Below are 27179 nucleotides of genomic sequence, written 5' to 3'. Positions count from 1 at the left end.
TCTAATAAAATGTCAAATTTTTTTTTTTTATATTTGTAATGAGCTACATATAATGAACCAAATATATACTATTTTGGTCGATTACTTTTTTTCGCTAGGGACTTGGAATAATGTCTCTTTCTTTTCTCGTTTCTAGGCGAAAAAATACGACAAGTAATTTTTCCCTTGAGGCCAACTTTACTCTCCATTAAGTGAGTTCTGCATTGACCGAAGCAAATGGTAGTCCGATAGTGCAAGGTCAGGGCTTCCAAACTTTCCAGCCAAACTCTCCCAGTTTTTACCAAGTCATCAAAGATGTATGTGGGCTTTGAAAACTTTGTCCCAATGGAAGACGAGGCCCTTTCTGTTGATCAGTGCTGATCGTTTTTTCGATTGCTTGCTTCAATCACATCGGTTGTTGAGAGTAAAATGTAAAATCAATTGTTTGGCCAGACTGGAGCAACCCATAGTGCATGATTCTTCTCCAGTCACACAAAACACTCAGCATAGCCTTTCGAGACGTCAATCCTGGCTTTGTGAACATTTATATTTTCAATTCACTTTTCGTCTCATGTTACCATTCGTTTCAGAAGTGTTGCGATTTCATATCGGTTCAGCAAAGAGTCGCATTTGTTAATTCGATACAAAAGGTACCCAAAGATTGAGCTTCTTTTTGTAGCCAGCCTTTTTTAAATGGTTCAAAACCGTTTGTTGATGCCTGTTAAATTCCTTAGCGATATCAGGTATTTGACGGTCCTGGTCAATCTTTTCCATAATTTCGTCGACTTTTTCAACAATAGGTCGCCGAGACAATGTGCATCTTTCACGTCGATATATCCCGAATTTAATTTTTATTTGGAATGAAGCTTAAAATCTCACCATTCCAACACTATAAGGCATGAAACCTGAGATATACGACTGCAACGACATCTACTGATAAAATACAAGGAGACTTTTTCGACTATCCAATGTCTGAAATCTTTTCCGTAACATTAATATGATAATATTTGGTATAGGATTATACATCCTGACAAGCTTTCTAATTTTGGGCTTTAAAGTAGAACAGAAATGGAGGAGCTTTGAGGGGTTAGATGCGTTGCACGGATAAACAGAAATTTAAATTATTTATAACATCTCTAGAATATTGAACTAGATTCTCGACTTGATCCATATAATAGTTTTGGAGATAGAGCCTTGAAAAGTTGCGGGCTCGAGGTATAGTCATTTAAAACTTTAAATACGTTTGTCTCGAAATTTTTTTCAAATTTTATCGTGAAACGAAAACTTGAACGACGGTTTTACTTTTGTTCATCCCAGAGAAAGTTCTGCTGTCAACACGGAGGCAAATTTTTTCCAAGAAGCAGCCGGAAATGATGCCGTAAGGGCCGAGTTTTAAATATTTTCCTCGGAAATTTTGACAAAATCTTTGTAAAATATTTTTCTTTAGAATAATAAACAATTTTAATGACAAGTTTCATTTGTATACGAAAAAAAAAATCAAAATATACCGTTTTTGCTCGGTAAAATCCATGTAATCCCTTAAAAGAATACAAATCGTAGACGCATAAGGCGAAGTCTAAACACTCATTTACAAATATTTAGTATTTTTAATCTAACGCGCATCTTATCCGCTGTCACCTTGTAAACAATCGATCAAAACTTTTTAGGAACTTAATAAACACTTATCTCCCCGCTAGCAGTCCAGCGATTTGTTTACATTGTGTCTTCTTATCAATTTGTATAACTAGAACCTAGTTATATCAAGAGCACGAATGAGTAAGAGAGAGTGTGAAAGACCAATCAGACTCTCTTGATTAAAAGCGGAACTATCGAACTAGAATTTCTTCAAACCGGCTTTGCCCGAGACAAACTCAATTGAAATTTCGCTCAAGAACAAATCGTTGCTTCAACAACAAACAGTAAGTGAGTCTACAAAGAACGTCGCTTTCTTTGGGAATTTTGCAATCGCGTTTAGTCACAGACGAGCTGTGCTTTGGTGCGTCTGGCTGCACGCATTAAACGGAAACTAAGATCTTCCAGGCATTTAATGTTTGGTTTAAGTTTTGTAGTGATCAACAGGTGTTTGTTTGTATAATCTTTCCGGTTTTGTGTGATTTTTTAATAGCTTCAACAGTAACAATGCCAGGAGCGGCGCTTTTAATATTAGTCATCTTGAAAATCGCCTGGACGGCAAACGCAGCTAGGTGAGTAGAGTATTTACAGCATTTTGATTGAAATTACATGTTCATTGTGCAAATATTGGTAGATTTATGCAAATAAAGCGAAAAAATAATGCATAATAGAAGGAATAGTTAGTTTAAGTTAACTTAATATTCTCAAAAAGTAAACGATAATATTTGTTTTGTTAATATTTACAAAGCATCTTCAGTCACGAAGCTCCAAGAACTGCTTTCACAGTTCACTAACCCAGTTTTTTCGTCTTGCTGAAGTGAGATATAAAAATAGTAGAAGAATTTCGTAGGCAATAAGTTATCATACGAATAGTTACGAGGTTCTCATATAGCATATAGAGAGTTAAGAGTCTCTCAAAGTATAAAAGAACGGGCGAAAACGACTCTGAAATCGTAAAGCAGTAGAGTGATGTGCGAACCTCGGAAACTTCAATACCACAAATGATTTCTGGTTTTCTAAAGAGTCTGATAAAACAATATCAAAGGTTTTTTGGACCGTTTGGACTAATTAAAATAGGCGTTTTCGAAAGACTGCTTCAGAAAATAAATATACCAAAAGCTATGAAAAATCTTAAGTCATCTTTTGCTGTGTCTTCAAATCTCCAGAACCTCTTACTAAAATACCCAAGTGTGTATATATGAAAGAATGTAAAGTTCTACTTGAAACTCGTATCCGTTACTAGCTCAAGCTTAGCTTATCTATGAAAGAAATGAATATAAACATACCAAACTGTCATGCATTGACCTGCCGGCTTTAGGTCTGCATTCTTTTCTTCTTTTATACAAACAAAAATATATAAATCACTCATTTCTGTCACTCAATCAACTTCGTAATAAAGCTCTCTTTCTCTTAACACAATCTCTTCATTAATGCGATCTCACTCTTTCACAGCCACTACACCATTGTCGCACCGGGCACCATACATACGAACGGCCAATACAATGTTGCTGTCGCTCTGCATCAAGCCAACGAACCGGCAACAGTAAGAATCAGTCTCTTAGGTCCGCAATATAACGATTCCAAAATCGTTGAGCTGCAACCTTACGAAGTGCAGAATATCGGCTTCAATGTGCCGGTACTGCGTGATGGCGACTACAATATCACTGCGGAGGGCTTGAGCGGTCTAATCTTCAAGAACTCGACCAAGCTCAATCACAATGTCTTTCAGACACATGTGAAGATACAAACCGATAAGGGAAAGTATAAACCAGGCGATGTGGTCAACTTTCGCGTACTTTTTATGGACGAAAATCTGAAACCGAGTTTTCCTTCAGCGAGCAGTGTTATTTGGTTTGAGGTAAGTACAGGTATCATAGGACTTGTTAGAACTTTAAAGTATTTAAATGTAAACTTCCATTTTATAGGATGGCAAGCGCAATCGCATTAAGGAATATAAGAACTTTACTGTCACCAAAGGTGTCTACACGGGCAAATTTAAAATTTCTGAGTTCCCCGTACAGGGCAGGTGGCGCTTGGCGGTGGACAATGGTGGTTGGCGCAGAACCATTGTCAGCTTCGACGTGCAGAAATATGTTTTACCCAAATATAAGGTGAGCGTGGATGCCACTTCCAAAGTGTCGGTGAAGGATGGCGATATGCAGGTGGTCGTTAGAGCCAAGTGAGTACTATTAGTGAATACATAGTTAGAGACTAGTTTAGAGCTTTCGAGTTTTTATCGGTAGTACTTCCGTGTTAATCTCAGAACAGATTAAACATCCAACGGAAATGTTTGTCTATTTTCTAAAGCTTAATCAATTGCAATATTTTACTTCATTCTGTGTCGTTCCTCCAGCTATACCTACGGCAAACCGGTTGATGGAAAGGTCACATTGATTATGAAGCTGCAGTCTTTTTACTATTCTCACAAAACCAACGACGACTCAACAGATCCACCACAGCAAATAATAAAGACGACGGATATGGTGAATGGTAAAGCGAAGTTCGATCTCAACGTGAGCCAATACAAAGACAGCTTCCTCAGCTTCAGAACCGCACCGCTTGACATTACAACGACGGTGGAGGAGAATTTCACAGGTGTCAAAATCAACGGCACCACAGCAGCAACACTCTACCGAGACCGTTACTTTATAAGCTGTCAGGTCTTTAAGAATTGCAACTGGTTCACAGCCGACGAGGAAGCGGAAATGGCATTCCGAGTCGTGAGCTACGATGGTGAAATGTTAAGAGATATCAATACGCCCGTGCGCTTACGTTTTACCGAATCGCTGAATAAAAACTACTATAAGGATGAAAATATCACCGAACCCAAAATTGAGAACCAAGTTTTGGAGTTTGATAGCGTTTTGGATGTCAATAGCACAGCGGTGTTTAAGGTGAAGTTGCCAGCTTTGGCAAAGTTTGATGGCTATACACATTTCTATAAAATAAAAGCATTCTACAAGGATGAGGAGCATGACGTGACGAACATATATCAGAAGGAGCCGCCAAAAGTCACAGACGTGGTAACGGCAGTTACGCCTACGACGCCAAAATCTTTCTTTAAGGCACAGCTGGAGTATCCAAAGGGACGTTATACGTAAGTGGGACGTAAACAGTCTATAAAACGGAGTTATCATTATGAGAATGGTTTCGATATCTTGTTGCTTCTTTGCAGTTTTAACGCAGGTGAGGAAATTATACTGACATTGAACTCCAGTGCGCCCCTAACGTATTTCGACTACAACATCGTGGGTCGTGGCAATATTTTGGTCAGCGAACGCGTATTCGTGCCTAATAAGGCCAAGAGCTTCGATTTAACATTGACTCCTAATTTCATGTGGATGCCGTTTGCACGATTTTACAGCTACTTTATTGATGAACTGGGTGAATTTCACTATGCCGAGACGAGTTTACAAATTAAGACGGAAATGCAAAATGAGGTTCGGTTATTTTTCAATAGACTGCGCTAATTTTTATTTAAGTTTCGCTCTCTAACCCTCTATAATACGCCTTTTAAATGTCTTGTTCTTTCACTGCTCAGTTGGAGATTACTGCCCCAGCTGAGGTAAAACCCGGCGCAGACGTCGTTCTACGCATCAAAACCACACCACATTCCTTTGTTGGTCTGCTCGCTGTTGATCAGAGCGTACTGCTTTTGGGTCGCAATAATGATATTTCCGAAAATGATTTCAACTGGCGTCTCAGCTCCTATACAACATATACACCTTGGCAAGGCGGTTATTCGCGCTACCCGGGTGGACAAAGTGGTGTCATAACAATGACTAATGGCAACTATTTTTACAACTACACAGCGCCACACACGTCACCAGGTAACTGTAAAAAAAAATAGATGCAGCATATGTTGAAACTTCAAAATGACTTTTACCAATTACGTAGTTGACAACCGTTTCGAAGATCTGACGGCTCTACGCGTACCGGAGGGTGCTGTGTCTCTCGTAGCAGTGCCGGCCTCGGGAGCAGCGGCAGCAGTAGCCAGCCAAGAAATTGTGGTACGCAGAGATTTTGCAGAAACGTGGATTTTCACAGATATTGAGGAGTAAGTCGAAGGGTTCGGATTCCTGATTTACGCAATTATTACGACTTTTGTCTTTTAAGCGCGCAAACGGCGGAATTTAATTGGACTAAGAAAATCCCAGATACCATTACTTCATGGGTGGTCTCAGGTTTCGCACTACATCCAGAAAAAGGACTTGGCGTTACAACGCACAGCACTGATATTGTCACATTTCAGCCGTTCTTTATATCAGTGAGGTTGCCATATTCGGTGAAGAGAGGTGAGTCAGACGTTGCCTCAAAAAATCTCTCACGAATTGGAGTATGAATAAAGAAACCCTGATTATAAGGATTGCCCGTGAATCATTGTCCTTATATGCCCTTCCCAAAAAAGGTCTGCTGAGCCTACACTTTATAATGTAAAACTTCAATTCCTTACAGGCGAAATCATCAATGTGCCGGCTTTAGTCTTCAACTATCTGGATAAAGCATTGGATGTCGAAATCACACTCGACAATACCGATGGCGAATATGAGTTCACCGAAATATCCAACGAAATTTCCAGCGAAGTGAAAAGAGCAAAACTTGTACACATACCCGCGCAGTCCTCAGCTGGTGTCTTATTTATGCTACGTCCTAAAATCATAGGCAATATTATGTTGAAGTACACTGCTGTCTCACCACTCGCTGCTGATGCTATACACAAGACACTAAAAGTAGTACCCGAAGGCGTGACGGAGTATGCGAATCGCGCGTTCTTTGTGAATCGCAAGCACGCGGCTGAACAACGACAGAGCTTCGATTTAGTGCTGCCACCTGATGTGGTGCCATACTCGGAACACATTGAAGTCTCTGTGATCGGTGATTTACTGGGACCGCTTTTGAATAATCTCGAGCATTTATTGCGCATGCCAACCGGCTGTGCCGAGCAGACTATGTCGACATTGATACCCAATTATTTGGTGTTGAAATACCTTAAGGTAAGTAATGTCTTTACTTTAAGAAAAGTTTCCATTAAAATTACTCTATTCCCGCACAGAACATCAACAAGCTTACGCCAGCTTTGGAAGCGAAGATACTGCAAAACTTGGAGACGGGTTATCAACGCATGCTCGGCTTTCGTCTGAATGATGGTTCGTTTGTCACATTTCGCGCTAAGGGCCGAAATGAGAACGGTTCCGTCTGGCTTACCGCATATGTGGCGCGTTCGTTACACCAGCTGCAAGAGTTTATAAAAGTAGACGTTGCTATATTAGAGAAGAGCTTGAAATATCTCATCAAGACACAAGCAGAAAACGGCAGTTTTGTGGACACAAGCAACGTACGTTTCGGTGCAGAACGTCAGCAGGGTGTAGCGCTGACAGCGCATGTCTTACTGACACTCATAGAAAACAAGGTATGATCTCTATAACAAAACACTGAATTACTTCTAAACTAATCCACTCCCAATACGCAGCAACTCAATAAGGACTATCAAGCCAATGTGAACAAAGGCTTCGATTTTATTTTGGCGAACACCGAGAAATCTACCAGTATATTCGCTAAGGCCATAACCGCGTACGCCTTACAATTAGCTAAGCATGCTGCAGCAAGTAAGCGACTTGAAATACTAAAGTCAGCTGCGAAGACCGCTGAGGATCGCATGTGGTGGTCTGCTTCGGAACACCGTTCGCAGCATTGGTGGCGCTGGATACCTAATGGAGACGTGGAGATCACCTCCTATGCGCTGCTAACGCTTTTAGATGGGAACCTAGTGGATATTGAAGATTTATTGTCGATTGTGAAATGGTTGGTAGCCCAGCGGAACAGCTATGGTGGTTTCATATCCACACAAGATACCGTTGTCGGCCTACAAGCTTTAATTGGCTTCGCCGAAAAAGCGCAATATGAACCCGGAGTAATGGAAGTTCAAGTGCTGGCTAAAGGCGGTATTGAACGCTCGGAGATAATAAAAGTAGATGAGAACAATGGACTGCTCCTTCAAACAGTGGAGGTAAGTAACAATACATAACCACAACCAAACAATATCCAATAAATATTCAAGAACATAGAAAGACTTCATAGTTTGCTTTTCATCTCACACAGCTTCCACACAAAACGCTCACGGTGGATTTCATTGCTAAGGGCAAGGGTGCTGCCTTAGTACAAATCGCCTATCAGTATAATGTGCTCGAGAAGGACCCTCAACCAAGTTTTGAAATCAAAACCATAATCAATAAGAACACGCCAGTCTTAAAATTGGAAATGGATGCCTGTGTCGAATATAAGGGTGAAGGGGATGCCTCAAATATGGCGATTTTAGAAGTGACACTCCCCTCGGGTTATGTAGCCGAAACTGATGCTTTCAAATTCATTGAAGCCGTACCGCGAGTCAGGGTAAAACCTCTTTGAAATGAAAAGTCGATTTTGATAAATACAAAATAAAAATTACTTGCAGCAAGTGGAAACCCAGAAATCGGACACTTTGATTGTCATCTACTTCGAAAGTCTGGCCAAGGGCGAAATACAGTGTGTGCCCGTCGAAGCACTGCGCCAGTTTGCTGTTGCTCGTCAGAAACCCGCTTCGATTGTGCTCTACGATTATTATGATACTTTGAAACGGGCAACGGTATACTACGAAGTCGCCTCGAAGTTGTGCGACATATGTGAAGACGATGAGGAATGCAAGAAAGCATGTCAGTGAAGACAGCGAGATTTTGTGAGATCAATAATAATCATATAAGAGAATATTTTATATACATTTATCAATAAAACGGTAAAACAACGATTAATATTCACTTCTGGTTTACTTCTCACTTCTTAAAAGTATAGAATTCGTGGAAGTTTCTGTTTTCAGTTTTCGGTATAAGATCTTCAGTTTTGGGCATAGAAATCTTGCATCGTACGAGTCGTCGATTTAATGAATGGAGTTCGAAAGCGCTTGACAGGTATCAGAACTTCACAACATTTTTTATAGATCGACTCATACAATGGAATGGAAGTATACCTATATTCAGGCAAGCACCGTAACCTGAGGTTTATAGTACCCTCTCTTCTGACACACGGAAGCACGTAGGCCCAATACACTGCTCTGCGCTATGGAGGTAATGTTATCGCTATTCGGATACATAGATTCATGGATCTTTATCCTGCGTCCATCAGGTGCTCTGGAGTTTCGATCGAGCAGGTGCAATCTTCAAAAAAAGGATATTGATATAATTGGCCTCAACATCCGCTCCGTTAGTACTGCTTTCCTTATACTGAATAACGAAGCGAAACAAATGGGTCCAGTAGTAAACGAAGGCAAGACAAAATACTTATTGTTATCATACAAACTGTCAAACAGTAATCGCACTCCCGATTCGGCTCCCACGTCACTGTTGACAGCCATAAGTTCAAAGTCGGAGATGATTTCGTCTATCTTGGAACCAGTATTAATAGCAACAATAATGTCAGCCTCGAAGTCCAACGTAGAATAACTCTTGCCAACAGATGCTACTTCGGAGTAAGTAGGCAATTGGGAAGTAAAGTTCTCTCCGGACGAACAATGACCAAACTCTATAAGTCATGGACGATGAAAACATCTGTGATTTGACGTTACGAGTTTTTGAGAGAAAGGTTCTGCGGAGGATCTATTGTCCTTTGCGCATTGGCAATCCGCAGTCGATGGAACATTAGGTTTGATCGTCCGAGTGGATGAAGTGGCTTCAGCTCTGCAAGTATTCATGCAGCACCTCCGGAGGGAAGCAGAGGAATAGGAAAACTTACACAATTGTGGAATGATCAGATGAAGAAGGACCTGACTATATTTGGATTCTCCAATTCGCGCCAAACAACGGGAAGGAAGAAGGAATTGCACGCTGTTGTAAACTAGGCTATAAACAGAATTTGTACTCGGGAGAAGATCTGTTGGATTTCATTCCACAAAGCCTTCATTCGCTGATATAAACTCACGCAGAATTTGTTCAAAAAGCACTCGGAGTAGAAGTCGCAGAACAGAGTTTTTTTTGTCGAGGAAAACAATGAAAGCTTTTGTTATTTCTGAAATAAATTTCCGCCCCCTAGAGTGCACCACACAATATCATTGGGAGAATTTAAAAAGAAAAGTGTCTTTTCCCACCCCTTTAAACAATATTAGTAGGAATTCTTTGAACAAAAAATATATTTTTAGTGAACCCTTTTCGCAAGTAGAATAAATCACCTGCTGGCAGCAATAAGTTGCTTAATTTTTCATAGCATTCCATAATTTATGTATAATGCATTTATAATTGGGCACCTGCTACTTCATTATCCACACAAATTAACAACGGTGGCACATATGCTGCTCTCAAAGACTCCACAGACATACATATAGTATGCATCTAAGGTATAAATATTAATGAGTCACCAAATTATTTCCATGAAATTTGTCAACTGAGATTTAAGTTAAGATAATTTGTGCTGATCATAAACTTATGTGACGTATATTTCCGTTATTAATAGATTACTTGTATGTATACGACTCAAACATGCATTCTTAATAAGTTTTAATTTAATATACTCTCACCTCCTCATACAAGTGCACATTTTTTCGTCTTTGTAGGTTGAAAAATATGAAACTCATTTATGTTTTGATTAACGCTTTCAATTTCCCCTTGGAGCCAAGTGACCCATATGCATTTTTAAATTTAAAGTGTCACATAAAAAATATTAGCTCAACTTTTTAAACTCATAAATGTAGATTAAAAGCATATCTTTTACACCGACTGTACGGCGGCCATTATATTTTTGGTCGAAAGCCTAAATTTGCGCTTCGGTTTTAATTACAAATTCGCTGAAATCATAAATGTCATTGAGTGCGGCTCGACACCTCGCTGCAACACTTTGCAAGCGGCGACAAAGGCCGTTGAAATATATCTACACATATATGCACACACATGCAACCCGCTATTTATTCTTTACAAATTATGAGAATTTAATATTCAAGTCATATTTTAAAAATGCGTACACACACACACACGAACACACAAATACAACGACGCTAGCATCATTCACATTTCGCACTTTGCAAAGCAATTTATTATGTTTTGAATATTTAAACATTTTGCTTTTCACCCTACAAAACGCATTACCTCTTGGTGTGGCAACAATACGCCTACTGCCACACCCACTTGTTGAGATTATCATTATTTAAAAAATTGGACACCCGTGGCGCTCATATAAAATATACATATTTACATACATTTGCTTTCGCAAGTGCACATTGTTGCTGCTACAAGTGTTTCAGAGGCCCTACAAAAAGAAAAAAAAAATAATAATAATAACAAGCGTCCAAAGAGATCCGGCGACAACAGCGATAATTGCAGGGACTTTAATTTGGTTCAGTCGCGTGTTGCATGCGACACACATCTGTCTTTATGTAAAGGCATATAAGTGTGTACAATTTTGTCGGTGTGAAAACGCTTTAACGAGGGTTCGTTGATGAAAGCTTAAAACAAGGCGTGATTAATTATAAAACATATTCTGACAAATATAGTGCATGTATGTGCGTGGGGAAACCCCGCGTTACACGCAAAAATATTAACCGTTTTAAGTACCTGTTTGTGACATTGTCATGCATCACAAATGAAAAATTATCACGCCACGCTGAGAGCGGTGATAAGTCAAACGACAGATGGTGCCCAACACTCAATCTACGGTTTTAGATAAAAGATTTGCGTGAGCTGCACTTAAAACGCGGGATTTATGTTTATACTTCAAGAGCTTTTTGTATACTAGAACAAAACCGGATACATTACAGTTTCTTTATAAGGTATTCTTTTTAATATATCCTAAAAAATACCATAGCGTGAGAATACATTAATGACTTCTATTCTGGAATAAGCAGTAGCAACCAATATCAATACTACTAATGCCCATATCAATATCAATATCATTAGCACTGCAAATACTAACACCTATACTAATATTAAAGCCTATAACAATATAAATACCACAACCAGTGAAAATACCAATAGCAATACTATTGCAAATACCAATACCATTAATTATAATAGCATCAGTACCAAAGTCAATACCACAAACGGCCGTCTACCAGCACCATTACCAATACCAATAACAACATCAATACCAATACCAATACCAATATCAATACTAATACCAATACTATTATAATGCCCATACCAATACCAACACCATTACCAATACCAATACCAATAACAACATCAACACCAATACCAATACCAGTACCAATACTAATACCAATACCAACACCAATACCAATACCAATACCAACACCAATACCAATACTATTATAATGCCCATACCAAAACCAATACCAGCACCAATACAATACCATTACTTTTACCAAAAACAACACCAGTATCATGACCAACACCAATACCAGTACCATTGCCAATACCACTAATACTAATACCAATACCAACAAAAATTCCAATATCAATAACATTACCATTATTAATGCCAAAAGCAGTACCAGTACCAATACCAATACTAATAACAATACTCATACCTCCTCCAAATGCTAATAGCAGGAACAGTACTAAAATCAGTAAAAAACAATCAGCATATTTCAACACAAATAAAAATACCAGTAGCAATACCATAACTAGTAATAGTACCAACATTAATATCAATCCTGATATCAGTGCCAGTACCGTTACCATCACCATTACCAATAACTTTACTTTCGCTAATATATTTATATGCGTTACAAGAAAGTACGTAAACAACAACTTATCGCAACTTGGCCACTCATTTTGTCTTCCTTAATGTAAATGGATACTTTTGTTTTACCCACTTCTTGCTCCTTTAGCCAACCACCAGCTACTAGTTGATGTTTCCATTTTGGTAAAAAATCGCAACACTCGAAGGCACAGCTTCACTAATTTGTCTTCTGCGCTCGCGCTCAACGCCACCAGCCATTCATTGCTGCTGTCAGTTTTTTCCAAGCCCCTTCTTTCACACCACCAACCAAGTGCACTTACTGTGCAAGGAAGCAAAAACAACGACAAACGTTTCTCAGTTGGCTGTAAATAATTAATTTGTCTGACATTCAACAGCGTCACCGCCGCTTTTCAAAGCTTAAAATATGCAACACTGCCACTTCCGTTCGAGGCCAATTTTTTGCTGGTGCTTCTTCTGGCGCTAGCCAAGGCAGTATTTTTCGCCAGTTCTGCTTGTCGATCGTTTTTCTTCCGCCGTTTTTTCCACTGAATTGTATTTAAAGCGCACTTCCGGCAAGAAGACAAATAAAATAAAGAAACAGCTGACTTTTCGGCTGGTGCAAGGGGTCGGGAAAGGGAGCTGGTGTAAAACCGAGACTGCATCGCCGCCAATTCAATTTCTGCTGTCGACAATAACAACTGTTGTGTGTGTAAGCCTTGGCGTCGAGCCCGTGTGAAACCTACAAAAGCAACAAGAGCAGCAACCTCACGACATTTAAGGGTCGAGTATATGTGTATGTATGTACGTGTAGGAGAGTAAGGCGGTTGTGCGCCACAGCCGCCGCAGCGCACTTATAATAAACGAGCATACTTCTTGGCGCTCCGCAATTTAGTAGCGCACATATATTCACTCCTTCACCAGCGCTCGCACACACCTACACAAACATGCACTCATTCCTGCACACCTTGCATCATCGAACTCCAGTGTACCTGAGCAAAGAAGCACACGCACACAAGCGAACAAGCTGCATTGTGGCGAGGTGGTCACACTTTCGCTGCTGCTACCGCAACGCCTCAACACTTAACTCCTTTACCCTCAACACTCGACTCTCAACTCTCGACACTTGCAGGCTTTCCTTTGCTTTCTGGTTAACGTTCAAGTGACTTGTGCATAAATAAGTACCCTGTACGTTGCACTACTTGTGACGCGAAGGAGAGGAGTAAGTGCAGTTGGAGGCAAACACACATACACATATACGCAGAAGGGAGTATGTATTCTTACACACACACACCGTTTTTATTGTTTAAGCAGTAAAACGAGGAAGCGGTTGCGCGATAAACATGAGCTGAAGGCGGCAAGCTTACAGCATCGCTCGGCTTGTTTACCACTTTGGCCGCGATTTAACACTTTTGCCTTTCACTCGAACATTTGTTTTACCCTTAAGCATTTATACTCTTGATTTTGTGTTTGTCATGACAATCGTCTGATTTTCGACGGAGTTTTAGCTTAAACTTAAAATGACTTTGTAAGTGTTGGTGTGGTAAAGTAATTTCTTGAGGAAAATCTGGCTTTTGACGTGAGAAAGTACATGCGGAAAAAGTTTGGAGTATAGGGTTACAACTTCATGCCTTCGTTATGACTCCTGTTTCAAGAAAGCGGCTGCATAAATATTGAGTCCCAAACGCAATTCGCTAACAACAAGCACTTTGAGTTTTCTGAAACCCCTGACAGATCGATCTGGGTGATATGAAAGCCTTAAGAACAGGCAGGATGACCACAATGATAGGCAAGGCTACTGAAGGAAAAAATTTATGGTTGTTGTGTCGACAGTTTCGAAAGGACTCCAGTTGTTGAACAGTGAATAGGCACAGTTCAAAACTAACTACCTGCTGACATCGCATGCGAGCAGTGCCTATACCTATAATTATTACGACACAAATAGAAGTGAATGGGAAATAGGCATGACTGAGACTCTGGAAGACCTCTTCTTCTTCTATCCGGCCTTACTTAGAATACGTGTTCAATATCTATATGATTCGCAGTTCAAGAGGCTAGATGAAGCAACGGAATTGGATACCAAATCTTACTTAAACTTCGTAAAAATTCAGAGGTACTATATGGCGAAAACTTCACCTCAAATTAAACTGAACTTTTATTTGAAATTATTATTTACGATTAGGTTGACGTATAACATGACATCCAGCCAGTGTAACCTAACCTGTTCTTACCGAAGGTACAAAAGATACTTCATATATACTCAGATGTGCTTCTTTTGTTCCAAACAGGGTCTTGTTCTAAGAATTATATCATTTTTTCAGCCTCTATTTAGAAGCTTATTAGCATTCTAAAAACCACTTAGCATTGGAGCGAAATAATTTTTACAAATATATTTCAAACGAAAATAATATCAGGTTTGCAGGACTTTCCACGATTTCATTTTGGAAAATTAACCTATCTCCCCTGGTGTTCTAATATTCTGAACATCCAATTGCCCCATCCGCTTTAAGACCCAGACCTTGCCCCTTCTGACTGCCATTTGTTCTGGTCATTGCAAAACGATCTCACTGAAATACAGTTCACATCAGAACAGGGTATCAAAAATTGGATTGATTCATGCTTGGTCATCATGCCGACACAATTCTTAAGGGATGAAATCCAGAAATTGCCAGATTATATAACCTCAAAATGCAATCATTCAATTATACAAAGCTTCCTACACACTGGTGTTGCAATCTGATAACTCACAATTTTATCGTAAAGTTTGAAATTTTTGCTGTTATCCATACTCCGAACGTTTTGACATACGAGCGCTGTTTGTATTGTTTACAGTAAATGAAAATATTCCCCTCAGAAAAAATATTAAAATTAATCATTAACGTTTTGGAGTGATAATTCTTTATAAGTTTCGACATAGATTAACTCAGTAACAGTGCAGCGATGAACGAGTTTCAATTTTTGAATGAAACATGTTTTGGTGAAGCTCCATCAAAGGATAGTGTTATCGATGGTATGGTGAATTTGTAAAGGTCTTATAATCTTTTTTAATGGGGTTTTAGGTAACACAGGGAGCGCCGTTCTAAGCTCTTCAAGTGAGATCTCTGTTAGGATGAACCGCAAACTTCAACAAACTTAACTAATACGTAGTAGTAAACTCCGTATATGATTAACTCGCTTTTCTAAAAATATCTTAATGAACTACTTAGTAAGCAATTTTTAAATATTCTCATCTCTTTCAAATCCCTTATCAGCCGAAATCCTAACACATTGTATCCTGAAACAGCGACACGTTCGACGAGAGTATAAAAGTCTATAAATCTTCAACAACGACTCAACGTTGCAGGAATTTTAAACGCACGTGTGCAAACAATACACGATTTAACAAAGAGAGACGGCTAATAAAAAACGCTTAAAAACAACAATGGACCTTTCAAGACTTTTTAACTTCGCAGCGGTGAGCTACGCGCCGTTAATATCGACTCGTTAATTATATTGACGCACTACGGTGAGAATTTACGGAGAGTAATCACGACACGGCACGGAGTATATGGCAATCACTTCATTTACGGCCACGACGATTGTGGGCTAGTATCGCATTCCTTAACACAACACACAATCTTAGCACCGTTTCGAACCCCCGCTACACTTTTGGCAGCGTCACGAAGCGAGTTAAATGAACTGCGAACTTAAACGACACAATAGACGGTAGAACAAAGGCAGCGCAGGCGAAAGCGATGTGAAATACTTGTACGCCACCTTAACAACAGCAGGTGGAGTGGCATCACAACACATGACCTGGTAGTATGTGCGCCACCGGCGAAACAAAGTCGCCAGATGAGGCGATAAAACCGAACATGAAAATCGAAAATGCCAGCTTTTTGGATTAACAACCGGTGGCACACACACACACACAAACTTGCAAGCGCTGCACTCAAAGCAAGTGCACATTAACAAAGTGGCCACTTTACTTGCGTTTTCCGTTGATGCTGCTGCCACAGTTGCCAGCATTGCAACGCCACAAAGTCGGCAACACCAGCTCAAAGTTCAACGGGCGGTAGCTTACGCGCGGGTAAGCGGTTAATGGCTGCTGCCTGATGCTTTGCTTATTTGTTTTGTTGCCGCTTGGGGGGGCGGGGGCATGCAAACCATGGCAATAAAGGCGCGAACGTGCCACAACATGCAGTAGCGGTGAATTACAAGCAGCGCTCGGTGTAAGTGCTCACCGCCATGCATACATATGTTTTGCGTGCTTATCACAACGACAAAAGTGCTTTGCAGGTGCGCGAATATGCACTATGCCCACCCTCCCGCGGCTGCTTACTTTGGTTGCCTGCAAAGCGTTGACAAAGTTGCCACAGCACAAATGAGTTTATTCTGTTTAGTGGTTGCCATCATACACACACACATGCGCCTCTCAAGCCTTTGGTAGCTGCGCATGTGGCAGCAGCTTGTTGCATGCAACAACTTGTGCTGCAAGAGGTAGTGGCACATATACTTGCTTTCATTTACTCCGCACTCCTTGCTGTTGTTCGGCTCATTCCTTTCCCGAGGTCCAGAAATTTCGCTGTGCTTCCTCCTCTTGGCATATCTCTAAATGTTAATTCACGGATTTGCGGCAAAACTTGTGAAACTCACTTTGCAATGTTATTCATAATTTGTGGCACTGAAATTTTAATGCGATTCGTTTTAAAGTTTTCTTTGCCGCGGGTGGATGGCCGAGCGTCTTGTGAACTTTTTAAAGTCTTAAAGCTGAGTTCTCTGCACGAAACACTTGTACTAGACCCCCTCACGACCCTCAAGAATATTGACTGGACTAGTATGCCATATTTCAGGCATATGCCTATCATCTTAGGTGCTCTCAATAAAAATATTTATATCCGTCATTCAATATTCCAAGTATTCTGTGTCTGCTTTGTATTAGAGCATAGTATTCACAGAGAAAGTGGAAAGTCGTCTCCTTACCCCCTTCTAGCTTACAGCTGCGGTAAAGTTCCATTTTTAGCGCAAGTTCTACAAAAGGCCAGTCACCCGTTATGGCAACTTTAAGCTTAAATAATATTCCTTGACCAATGTAACAAGGCCTTACTTCTAGTTTCTTCATACTTAGGAGGTCGTAACTGCTTCGTTATCTTGTTATTAATTTCCAAGTATTCTTAGTTATTTGTTCAAAGTGAGTACAAGGATCTATTGATCATTCCCAGTGTAACATCAGGCTCGGATTCATCTAGAGCCGCTTTTTCTTGCCGAAAATATACCTGTGACGGAGAGCACTAACTATAGACTATAAGACTTCATGCAATTGTTGACTGCGCTGGAATTAATAAATGACATAGACAAGACCAGTAATGCTGCCTGGATCCTCCCGTAATTATGCAATAGAACACCACAGGCCTTTTCTATACTTAGTACTTCCGTCTTAAAGATACTGACTGAGTTTGGAAGTGGAATAAACCCCGTCGGTATAGATAGAGGTTACCCTACCTTCCCTTACTAAGCCAATTTTCCATTCAGAAGGTATTCTCCCACGGAAGTGGCTATAGAATTCTAACCTTGGGAGAATATAGTCTGATTTAATTAAGTTCAGCTGTTTCAGGATGCCGTTGTATCCATAATTGCAACTTCATAATTTCTATATTTTTATAGCGGATATGGCAGCTACTTTCAGAGTAAAGACGCATATAGGCAGCTTACTTAGGAGTTTATTGAGCGCATGAGTCGGATATAACTTAAAAGCCCTATAACGCTTGCAGAGGCTGCTTTCTGCATTCCATTTAGATTCCTGCTGTTATAATGTTTAATTAGTTCTGGCCTTCAAACCGCTCCTCCGTATGTCAGAAATGGCCTAATGATGACCGTATATATCTACATAAATTTATTTGGTTTAAGACCCAGGTTCTGCTAAGTATTCTTTTGCTGGCGTAGTTAGGGCTGATGCTGGGTTCGTAGGAAAACGGTCCTACGTCATAGGATGAGATAGGCGTCTTGTGGTCAATTCGAGAGAAGTTTTAAACAGCAAAAATATTATATATGTATCACGATAAGACAAAGGTTTAGTATAGTCAATGTTCATACTTCCACATAGTTAAATATGGTTAGAACTCCCGCTCCTGCGAAACATTCTTTTGCAGGCGCATTAAGGTCTAATTTGGGGTCGTAGTCGTCATTCAAAAAGGTTGGCGCCTTCTGGTCAATTCGAAAGCTCTTCGCCGGCAAAGTCTGATACCATATTTGAACTCTCAGTACTGATCAACCCAATATCAAATGATTTAACACCGTCTTAGCTTTTGTACAGACAAAGTCTAATATTAATTATAGTACATATATTAAGGATTTAAACAGTGGAAAGACTGTCTTCGAAATTTATACCTAAAATAGCTCAGAGAAGGTTTAGGTTCAGTAAAACTAGTACTTTGCCGTCAGGCCTGTGGTTCAGAAAACGTAGAAGGCAGCTAAAGACCAAATGCCAAAGAAACTTTTTCCTTTAATACAAAACACTGAGGGACGCAGAAGGTCCATATTTCAACACTATAGCCTTATAGCGGGCATTGAATGGTGAGAATTAACAAATGAATGATGGAAAAGACGGTAAAAAGTAATATACGTCGATAGCCATGCGGCAATTAAGGCAGTAAACTCACAACGTATCACGTCAGCGAAAATCCTTAGAAGCAAAGCTGTGGTAGGCAGAGAAGCGGTAGGTGGCTGCCGGCAAACGGCTAGAGAAAGCTGGTGAGACTCAGATTCAATTTTAACTCTCTGGGTAAAAAATTAGGACATGAAATACCCAAATCGCTTAAAATGTTACAAAATTAAATTTTCGAAAAGGCTGACAGACAAATCTCGAAAAGATTATGGCGTTGAAATCGGTCACTATTTACTGGCATCACATGCATTTTTATGTCGGAAGGGTATTAGTAACGAAGAAACATGCAGAACGTGCAGGGAAGTAGACATTGAAGACAGGCTGAACAACCGCTTCTTATTCTGCTCGACCTTATCTACACAAGTCTTAGGTATTTAGTATCTTCACAGTTCAAGTGACTAGATCAAGTATCACCATTAGGTATGAAGTCTTTCTTAAAATTCGCTAACTTCGAGCTGACGTTCTGTATGACATATCTTTTAGCTGGAGTTGAACTGAATACCCACCTAACATTATTAAGAATCTGGATATAATGTAATAGCCAGTAATCTAACTTAACCTAAAGTAAAAAGTAAAGTACTAAGCAAATAATTTAAGTTTTTTAATTTTGGTCACAATAGACCTAAGGTCACGGTGCAATCCTCATATATTTATGTTGATATAATTATCTCTAGACTGTGTCTTTATATTTTCGCCCTGCTGTATGTTTAACCTAAAGTACAACCAAATATGGTCTCAAACTCCACTCAAAAAAAAAAAAACAAAACAAGTCATCCATGAGTTATAGATTCTGCATTGTGATTACATGTGCATTTACAAGAGTTGTATTCTTCAAAGCATTCTCCACTTGACACTAGTTTATTATGCGCTGAACCACAATCCTTTAAAAGCAGTTATTACGCAGTTTATTTATTTTGGGGCTTAATAGCATTAACTTACTTACTTATGCAACGAAATCCATAAAAATCAATAAAAGTCACTGCCGACATTTAACGTAATCTGAGCTGCGGCTCATGGCAACTGGCAGCCGCTTCGGCCTTTTACCGGGCAAATAAAAATATGGAAATATGAAGGCCGCAAAAAATATGAATATATTCGACAATATTATGACAACCTTATAAATCCCACGCTGGTCATTTATCGTACACTTAATGATGCCTTAAATTGCCGCTCATAAATTACCAATATCTCAAAGCTTGTATCGATTTGTAAATCCCGATAATAAACACAGCATGAAATGTGGCCACGCCACTAAGGAATGGCGGAGAACAGCGGCATAAAGTGAAATGGCTGAAAAAAGGTACGCGAAAAGGAAAAGTGGGAATAAAAATAAAAATGAAAATAAAAATAAAAAGGAAATAAAAAACGAGAATAAAATTTCCTTTTAGGCCCATCCAAGAGTAACGTCATTGAAAGCCTAGAAAATAGCGCTATTATGGCTTTGAAATGTGTGTGCGTGGGGTGGGGGTCGGTAAAATAAGTTGTTACAAGTTAGACGGTAGTGAGGGAAGCTCTTTTCGGTGAGGTAAATTTGTATTTATGAACACTTAGAAACACCTACGCACACACTTTAATGACCATTGACTGCTGTCGACAGCAGCATGGCTGAGTGGGTGATCTATGGAGCGGCTACAAAACACCAGTTAACTGGTTTATTTGCGTAAATCCTTAAAAATTGTAAAAACAATAAAAGGGATCAACAACCGAAATCCAGCAAAGCCCATAACTCATTCAAGCGTATTAACCAAAACAAATATCCACTGACAGACTGACTGACTGAGTGACTAACCGACGGGTTTGCCAAGCCACTGAGAAGTTGAGTAGTTGAGCATTTGAGGATGCGAGGTTCCGCAGGTTCGAGGCGCGGAGTGGCGCTGCGGTAACCAACTCTGTTAAATGCTTAAGCAAACAAGCGGCGGACGGCAATAAAGGCAAATTGCTGTGGTGTCCGCAAAACCGACATGCAATGGAGCTCAAGATTTAAAGTAGCATAAAAAGCAACAACAACAGCAAACGTCAGTTCTTCGGTTAGAGAGAGCAAGCAGTTAGGGAAAAGGAAATGACAGCTTGTGGCTGGCAGTTGAGAGCTCATTGCCAGAAATCTTTCGTTTCTTTGATTTTCGCATAGCAAAATATACTTCAATGCAAATAAACGAGCAGCTGCTTTTGCTACTGCAACAACTACAACAATGCTAGCTAGAACAATGTGTACACATGTTGACGCCTTGCAGAGCAAATAGAAGCTCTGGAGCATTAACATAAACATTCGGAAATAGCCAGCAACTAAATATGTAAGCAAATACTTGTGAGTAAATAAAAGCGAGCTAAAACAATGCAAATAAAACCGAACAAAAGAAGAAAGTAACACAAAACAAATATGGAGAAAGTGGCAAAAGTACGACAAATCAAGTGGAAGACTAAAGTTAAGGAAACCTAGCATACTTGTAGGAGCCAAAGTACTCTTGAGTGAAGTGAAGCGAAATCAGTGATGATTTTTACAAGTTGATGAGTAACTTTAACATAGTTAATACAAATAAAAACTAACTCTTTACGAGTCATGTTGCGCTTACGGTATAGACTGACTTTTACAAAAAAAATGTATTTGCTTTTCGATAAGGTTTTGCTCCAGATTATGCCAAGAACTTTCGAACCCAAAGCAACTCAAGTTGCTGTGAGAGTATAGTATAATTGATTTTCACGACGAGCAATAAAAGTTGCTTACTATTCTAAGCAGTAATATGCTCTGTAAGATCGAGAATTTTTGGCCCGAAAGCAACGTGAACCTTAAAATGTTATTTCCAACAACTCACGTTGCCCTGAGAGCGAACTATAACTGACTTTCACGGCGTTGAAAAGGCATTTTTTTTACTTTTCTTAGCAGTAATGTGTTAGGTTAAGTCGAGAACCTTTGGATGGGAAACCACTCGACTTTAAAATATTACTTTAAAAGACTCAAGTTCTATGACAGTACACTAGAATAGACTTTCACGACCAGGAATAAAATTGATCAGCTTTTCAGCGAAGTAATTTTCCAGATTAAGTCAAGAATTTTGGAACCGAATGCAACTTGACCCCTAAAATTTTGCTTCCAAATATTCAAGTTGCTTTGACAGTAAAGTGACTTTCATGATGCTACGATATGCTGGAATAAGTCAGAAATCTTTTTACCGGAAGCAAGTTGAGCCTTAAATTTCTTTGTCCTTTTCGCCAAAAGCGAGCTTTCCTTGCATTTCAAGAGAGTTCCAGTCTTGCGGAACTCAGTATAAATGACAGAAGTTAAAAATACATTTCATCCGTTTTCGAGAGAGTTCCAATTTTTCCATCAATAGAGAGGACAGAAATTACTAATAATAATAAAATGATATTAATTGGACAAAATAAATTGAAAACATTTGAGGATATCAGACAAAAAATACACAATATTTGTGAAGAGCGACTGAAGTGAGAGGAGGAGCTGTCAGTTTACCGTTATATATTAGCTGATTGAAATGACCGCTGTCAGATGAATATTACATGAGGGTAAGTTGTTGCTATTATACAACTTTTGCCCGAGCCCCACCTTCCGATTCGCAATCCGAATATCAAATGAAAACTATCAGATAACTATTGACAGATTCCTGTCTTTAACTACCCAATCTCTCAATTCTTATTTCAAATGAATATTGTCAGCTAACAGCAGTCGGACTCTGAACAACTTCAGAATATATTTCTTCTAAAAGCTAAAAATGAGAATGCTATTCTGTCCGATAACATCTGTCAAACTACCGTTTTCAACTAAGCAATCCCTTCATCCTACTTATAAATGACTAATGTTATCGTCAGACTTCACAATCTCTTAATCATAATGTTAAATTTAAACTGTCAAATATCATCCGTCGGACTCCTTCCTTCAATCTCACAATTTTGTTATAACAATTTCGAATGAGTGCCATCAGAAAACTTCTGTCAGAACAGTGCCTTCAACTTCACAATCTCTTCATGCAAAAGTCAAATGAATGCTCTCTTCATCCTAATGTCAAATAACTGCTGTCAGATAAGTTCTGTCAGACTCCTGGCTTCAACTATATCTATCACTAATTATAACCTAATTCGTCTTAAAATGGACATAACGACCTCCAACTTCTCGCGGAGAAAACCAACCAAGAAAGTATATGTAAAATATAAAATCCGTTATTCTTCCACCAACGACCACAGTGACTAATTAAGTAAGTGACTTAAGTCGTTTATGCTCCTGAATGAATTATTCAACAAGAACACCTGTACCAAAATCCAATTGATACTCACGCATTCTGCTTGATCTTCCAATTGAAATAATTCCCTCATTTTTCTGAGGATTTCACAAAAGTTTCATTAACGCCGAGCAATTTACACGAATCTCATTAATTAGCGGAGAATTGTTTAATTGCTTAATCGTTGACACGCGTAAAACGCAACATAAATAACTGTACTGCTGAATTACAACATAAATATTGAAACAAATTTGTTTGTTGTGTAACTTAACAACCTACACAACCGTACTTGAGTGAATGCTTAAGCAAACATTTGCATAGAGGATCATCAATCGCGCGTCAGAAAAGCGGTTGCAAGTCAAGTAAATAATATTGCTTAATGCGCACTTGTCACAAAGTCAATGAATGACGCCCTCGCGCTCACACCAAACGCCTCCACCATTAGCTGGTGCTTCAGCGTCGCTGCTCCATTTGATAAATATACTTTGAGCACAATAAAAGTTTCGACATTCCATGGTTAATCAGTGAAGCGGAAAGCTAAAGGCAAAACGGAAATTATTGTTCGTCATGTAGTTGTTGTTGCTCTCTTTATTGACGACATTGTACAATATATCAAAAACATTTCGACTATCAAAGCAGGAATATAATAAATTGAAATGTGCATTAGAAGTTTTCACTCCTCCACAGCGGGGGAGAAGGCAGCGCACACAAGCCGGAAGGCAGGTCAGTTGGGGGCCACGACCGCCTGTGAAGTGTGAAGGTGGCGTGCGCGAAGGTGTGGCCACAATGGTAAAGATAAATGAGAGAATAAGAAATAGGCAAATTGTTGTTAAGTCATTTGTCAGATTTGCTTAAGTGTCACTTAAGTGCGGGCAATAAGCGAAATGAGCAATTGGTGCGCTGGGACAGAGTTTTCAGCATTATGTTACTTTTAAGTATGTACTTGGAATTTTCGGTGAACTGACATGGATAATTAGTTGTGCTTTTACATTGGGGGAGGGCTAAATCTTGCACAACATTAGTTAAAGCGAAGTGAACTTACGCTGAGGGAGATAAAAGCTAATGATAATGGACGCGAGCGAAGTTAAGAACTTAAAGTAGAGAATTGTCAAAGAAATTAAATATTCAATGTAATAAATATACTACGTTGAAGATGATCATTGAACTCTCTTTTCTTCCTTCTATTACCCTCTCAATATCTCTTTTTCGGTCTCTAACTTTCTTTTTATCTTATTCACTACTTCTATACTTATTCTCTATCTCTTTTTTCCCTCCCGGTCTCGCTCTTACTCTCTCTCTTTCTCTCTCATTTTTTTCTCTTTCTTCTTTCTATTACACTCTTCACGCTCATCCTCTTTTCTCTACCTCTCGCTGGCTCTTTCTTTCTCTATCTCTCACCTCTCTCTCTTATCGGTGAATTTATTACTCCCTCTCCCACTATATTTTACTTCCATTCTCTATCTTTCCATGTATCACCCTATCATTCATACTTACCTATTACTCCCTTTTCTCTCTGTCTTCCCCATTCGATCTTTTTCCCTATCCTTCTCGCGTTCATAAGATCACCACCCTGTCTCTCTCCCGTTATTTTTTTCTAGCAACCACTGTCTCTAACCTTATCTTACTCTTAAGATTATAAGATCATTACTCCTTTTCCCTTTGCCTCTTTTCTTCCTCTCTCGCTCTCTACAACTCTTTCTTTCTTACCTTCTAGCTCGCTTTATTTCTCCCGTTATCTTCCTCTCACCTCCCACTCCATATATCACAGTTGCTAAAATTTATGAACCGTTTGAAAATTATACTTCGTTCGAAGGAAGCGACAAGGAATAAAATATAATATAATAAATTTTAAAAATTGACACGCCTTACACTATTTGTACATTAAAGAGTACAATCCAAAAATTCAGCAATTGGAAGTACGATATCAAATAACGGATCAGCACAAACTTATTAAAAATGTGTCAAAAACAATTTTCTAGTCAAACGCAACGCCCAACAAGACCAAAACAACACGAAACCGAGGTTGAAAACAAGACAAACCTCAAAACCAACCAACAAAAACCAATAAACACAAACAAAATTGTGTGCCAAACGACAGTGACTAAACGGAGAGGAATGTCGAAGAAACTCAGCCAAAGTACAAATTGTAAAGTTTTGCCTATACTAATGTCAAAACGTCAAAAGAGGCTGCCAAAAAAATCTGCGGCAAAACTTTGCCTCCGCCATTTTTTCTACAGGCAAAATCAATAAGCGACAAATTACGAGACCACAAGAGGCCGCAGAAAAAACGAGGAATGCGCAAGTAAGATTGAAAACCAGCAAAAAGCAACGGAGAACGGCGAAACTGTGAACTGAGAAGTTTTCTGGACTGTAATGCGGCGCTTGTCCCTCGAGACCAGCGTGGCAGTTCAACTTTCTGGTCAGAAAATTCAAAAACCGACGAATCGTTTTTATTTCACTTAAATCTTCGTTTTTTTATTATTTTTATTGTGTGCCTTTTTTATTTTCTTTAATTGGAAAGGACATAAAAAATGTATGCAGGAAACCCAAACAATGTTTATCGGCCAGCGCTACATGCAAAGCATCAAGAAGAAGACGTGCTGGCAAGCCTGGTCCACAGTCCACAACCGGGCGGAGCGGCGGCGCAAACAAAGCAAAGTGACAGCAACAAGTTGAATTGCCAACAATTACCATTTAAATTGAGATTTAAAGTTGATTTGCCTGAAACAGTGGGCGGCAAATTGCTGGGGACGGACTGCAAGAACAACAACGAGCGCAAGAAATATGTGTCGAGGCGGAAATGTAAGCAGAAATGATGAGCAAGAGAAAGAAAGTTCGTGCAAAGTTTAAATCTTGCTGGCAGTAAATAGGAAGACCAGCGTGTGAAAGTTGTAAAGGACTTAAATGAAGACAGAGATGTCAGCATTTGGAATTGAATTTATGGCAAAATCTGCAACAGAAATAAGTAATGCGGAGAAATGGGTTTATTTGCCGGGCAAAATGAAATGTCTATTGAATAAATAGCACGAGAAAATAAAAATTTATGAATTCTTGATAATGAATGGAAAAACTGGTACTAAATGCAAGACACGGAAGTCAGAATCAGTTACGAATTCGGAGTATCCACTGGAGTGATAATTGATTTCAATGATAAGCGCTTAGATCTTCATTGTTCGATATTGGACCTTGGAGAACTTTCTCTCAAAAATATTCAAGAACGAAGTTACTTATCCATGGATTTTGAAATAATTATACTTGGGTATGAAACAACTGACTACTGATAGTAAGTCAAGCACACAATTGCAATAAGTCCACATCTTTATACATCCAAAAATCCAAGAATTTAGTTCGATGATGTTTAAATAAAGTTGGTTTATAATCGGCTATACCTGTTACTATCTCACCAACTTGCTAACCTAATCTATACATATATTTATGTATACCCCACCTAAGTTAAGTTAGGTTAGATAAGTAGGCTGATACTCGTGAGATCACGAATAGTTCCACTTGGCCAGCTAGAGACACAGGTCCGTTGTTAAACTCAGAACTCCCAAGCATGGATCAAAAAGACCGTCGTATATCTACAAAGCCACCTAATATCTATTCCAGCCTTTTCCCCGAGTTGTACAAGGTATGGCAACCAAGATGCTGGAACCTTAGTCTGCTGAAAGCTGAACAGTGAGGGAGATGTTTCGACCTGATCTTCCCCCCTGACACTTTGACAAGTGCCTTCCTGCAAAATCTTTACTTTCACCGCTTGTGTGCCAAAAGTACCATATTCTGTTTTGACAAGTAACATTGCGGCCAAGTGAATCTTGCTAAGATATAGTAGTTCCATGGTCCTGAACCCCACAAATACTGACCGCTGACCAAAGCTTACTGAGCTTCTTAGCGAGATCATCGGCTTTACAGTTCCCGATGATTTCCCTGTGGGCAGACACCCAGATATAAAGTCACTACAGTGATCTGGCAGTCTGAAACAAGAGTTGATTGAGAGCTCCCGACAGAAGACTCTCCATCTAACCTTCCTTTGAGCTTCT

The 27179-nt window shown here is 39.4% G+C and overlaps 2 protein-coding genes across 2 annotated transcripts in view; one reads left to right on the top strand and one right to left on the bottom strand.

Moving 5' to 3' along the window:
• LOC108972600 (interference hedgehog) overlaps positions 1-27179 on the bottom strand; it is a gene marked incomplete at its 3' end in the record, with an annotated part of 228030 nt that overhangs the window by 164680 nt on the left and 36171 nt on the right.
• Positions 1965-8308, top strand: LOC108972597 (CD109 antigen-like). Its single transcript, XM_018939233.1, has 13 exons — positions 1965-2183; positions 3064-3469; positions 3537-3790; positions 3965-4708; positions 4787-5051; positions 5153-5441; positions 5509-5668; positions 5728-5906; positions 6067-6605; positions 6665-7021; positions 7082-7618; positions 7711-8001; positions 8063-8308. The coding sequence occupies exons 1-13, from the start codon at positions 2119-2121 to the stop codon at positions 8306-8308; spliced, it is 4332 nt and encodes a 1443-aa protein (XP_018794778.1). The 5' UTR covers positions 1965-2118.

The sequence above is a fragment of the Bactrocera latifrons genome, unplaced genomic scaffold, assembly GCF_001853355.1.
Source record: "Bactrocera latifrons isolate USDA-ARS-PBARC rearing strain unplaced genomic scaffold, ASM185335v1 scaffold_41, whole genome shotgun sequence".
Lineage (NCBI taxonomy): Eukaryota > Metazoa > Arthropoda > Insecta > Diptera > Tephritidae > Bactrocera > Bactrocera latifrons.
The sequence above is the reverse complement of the archived record's forward strand: the minus strand, read 5'-3'. Positions and strand labels throughout refer to the sequence as shown.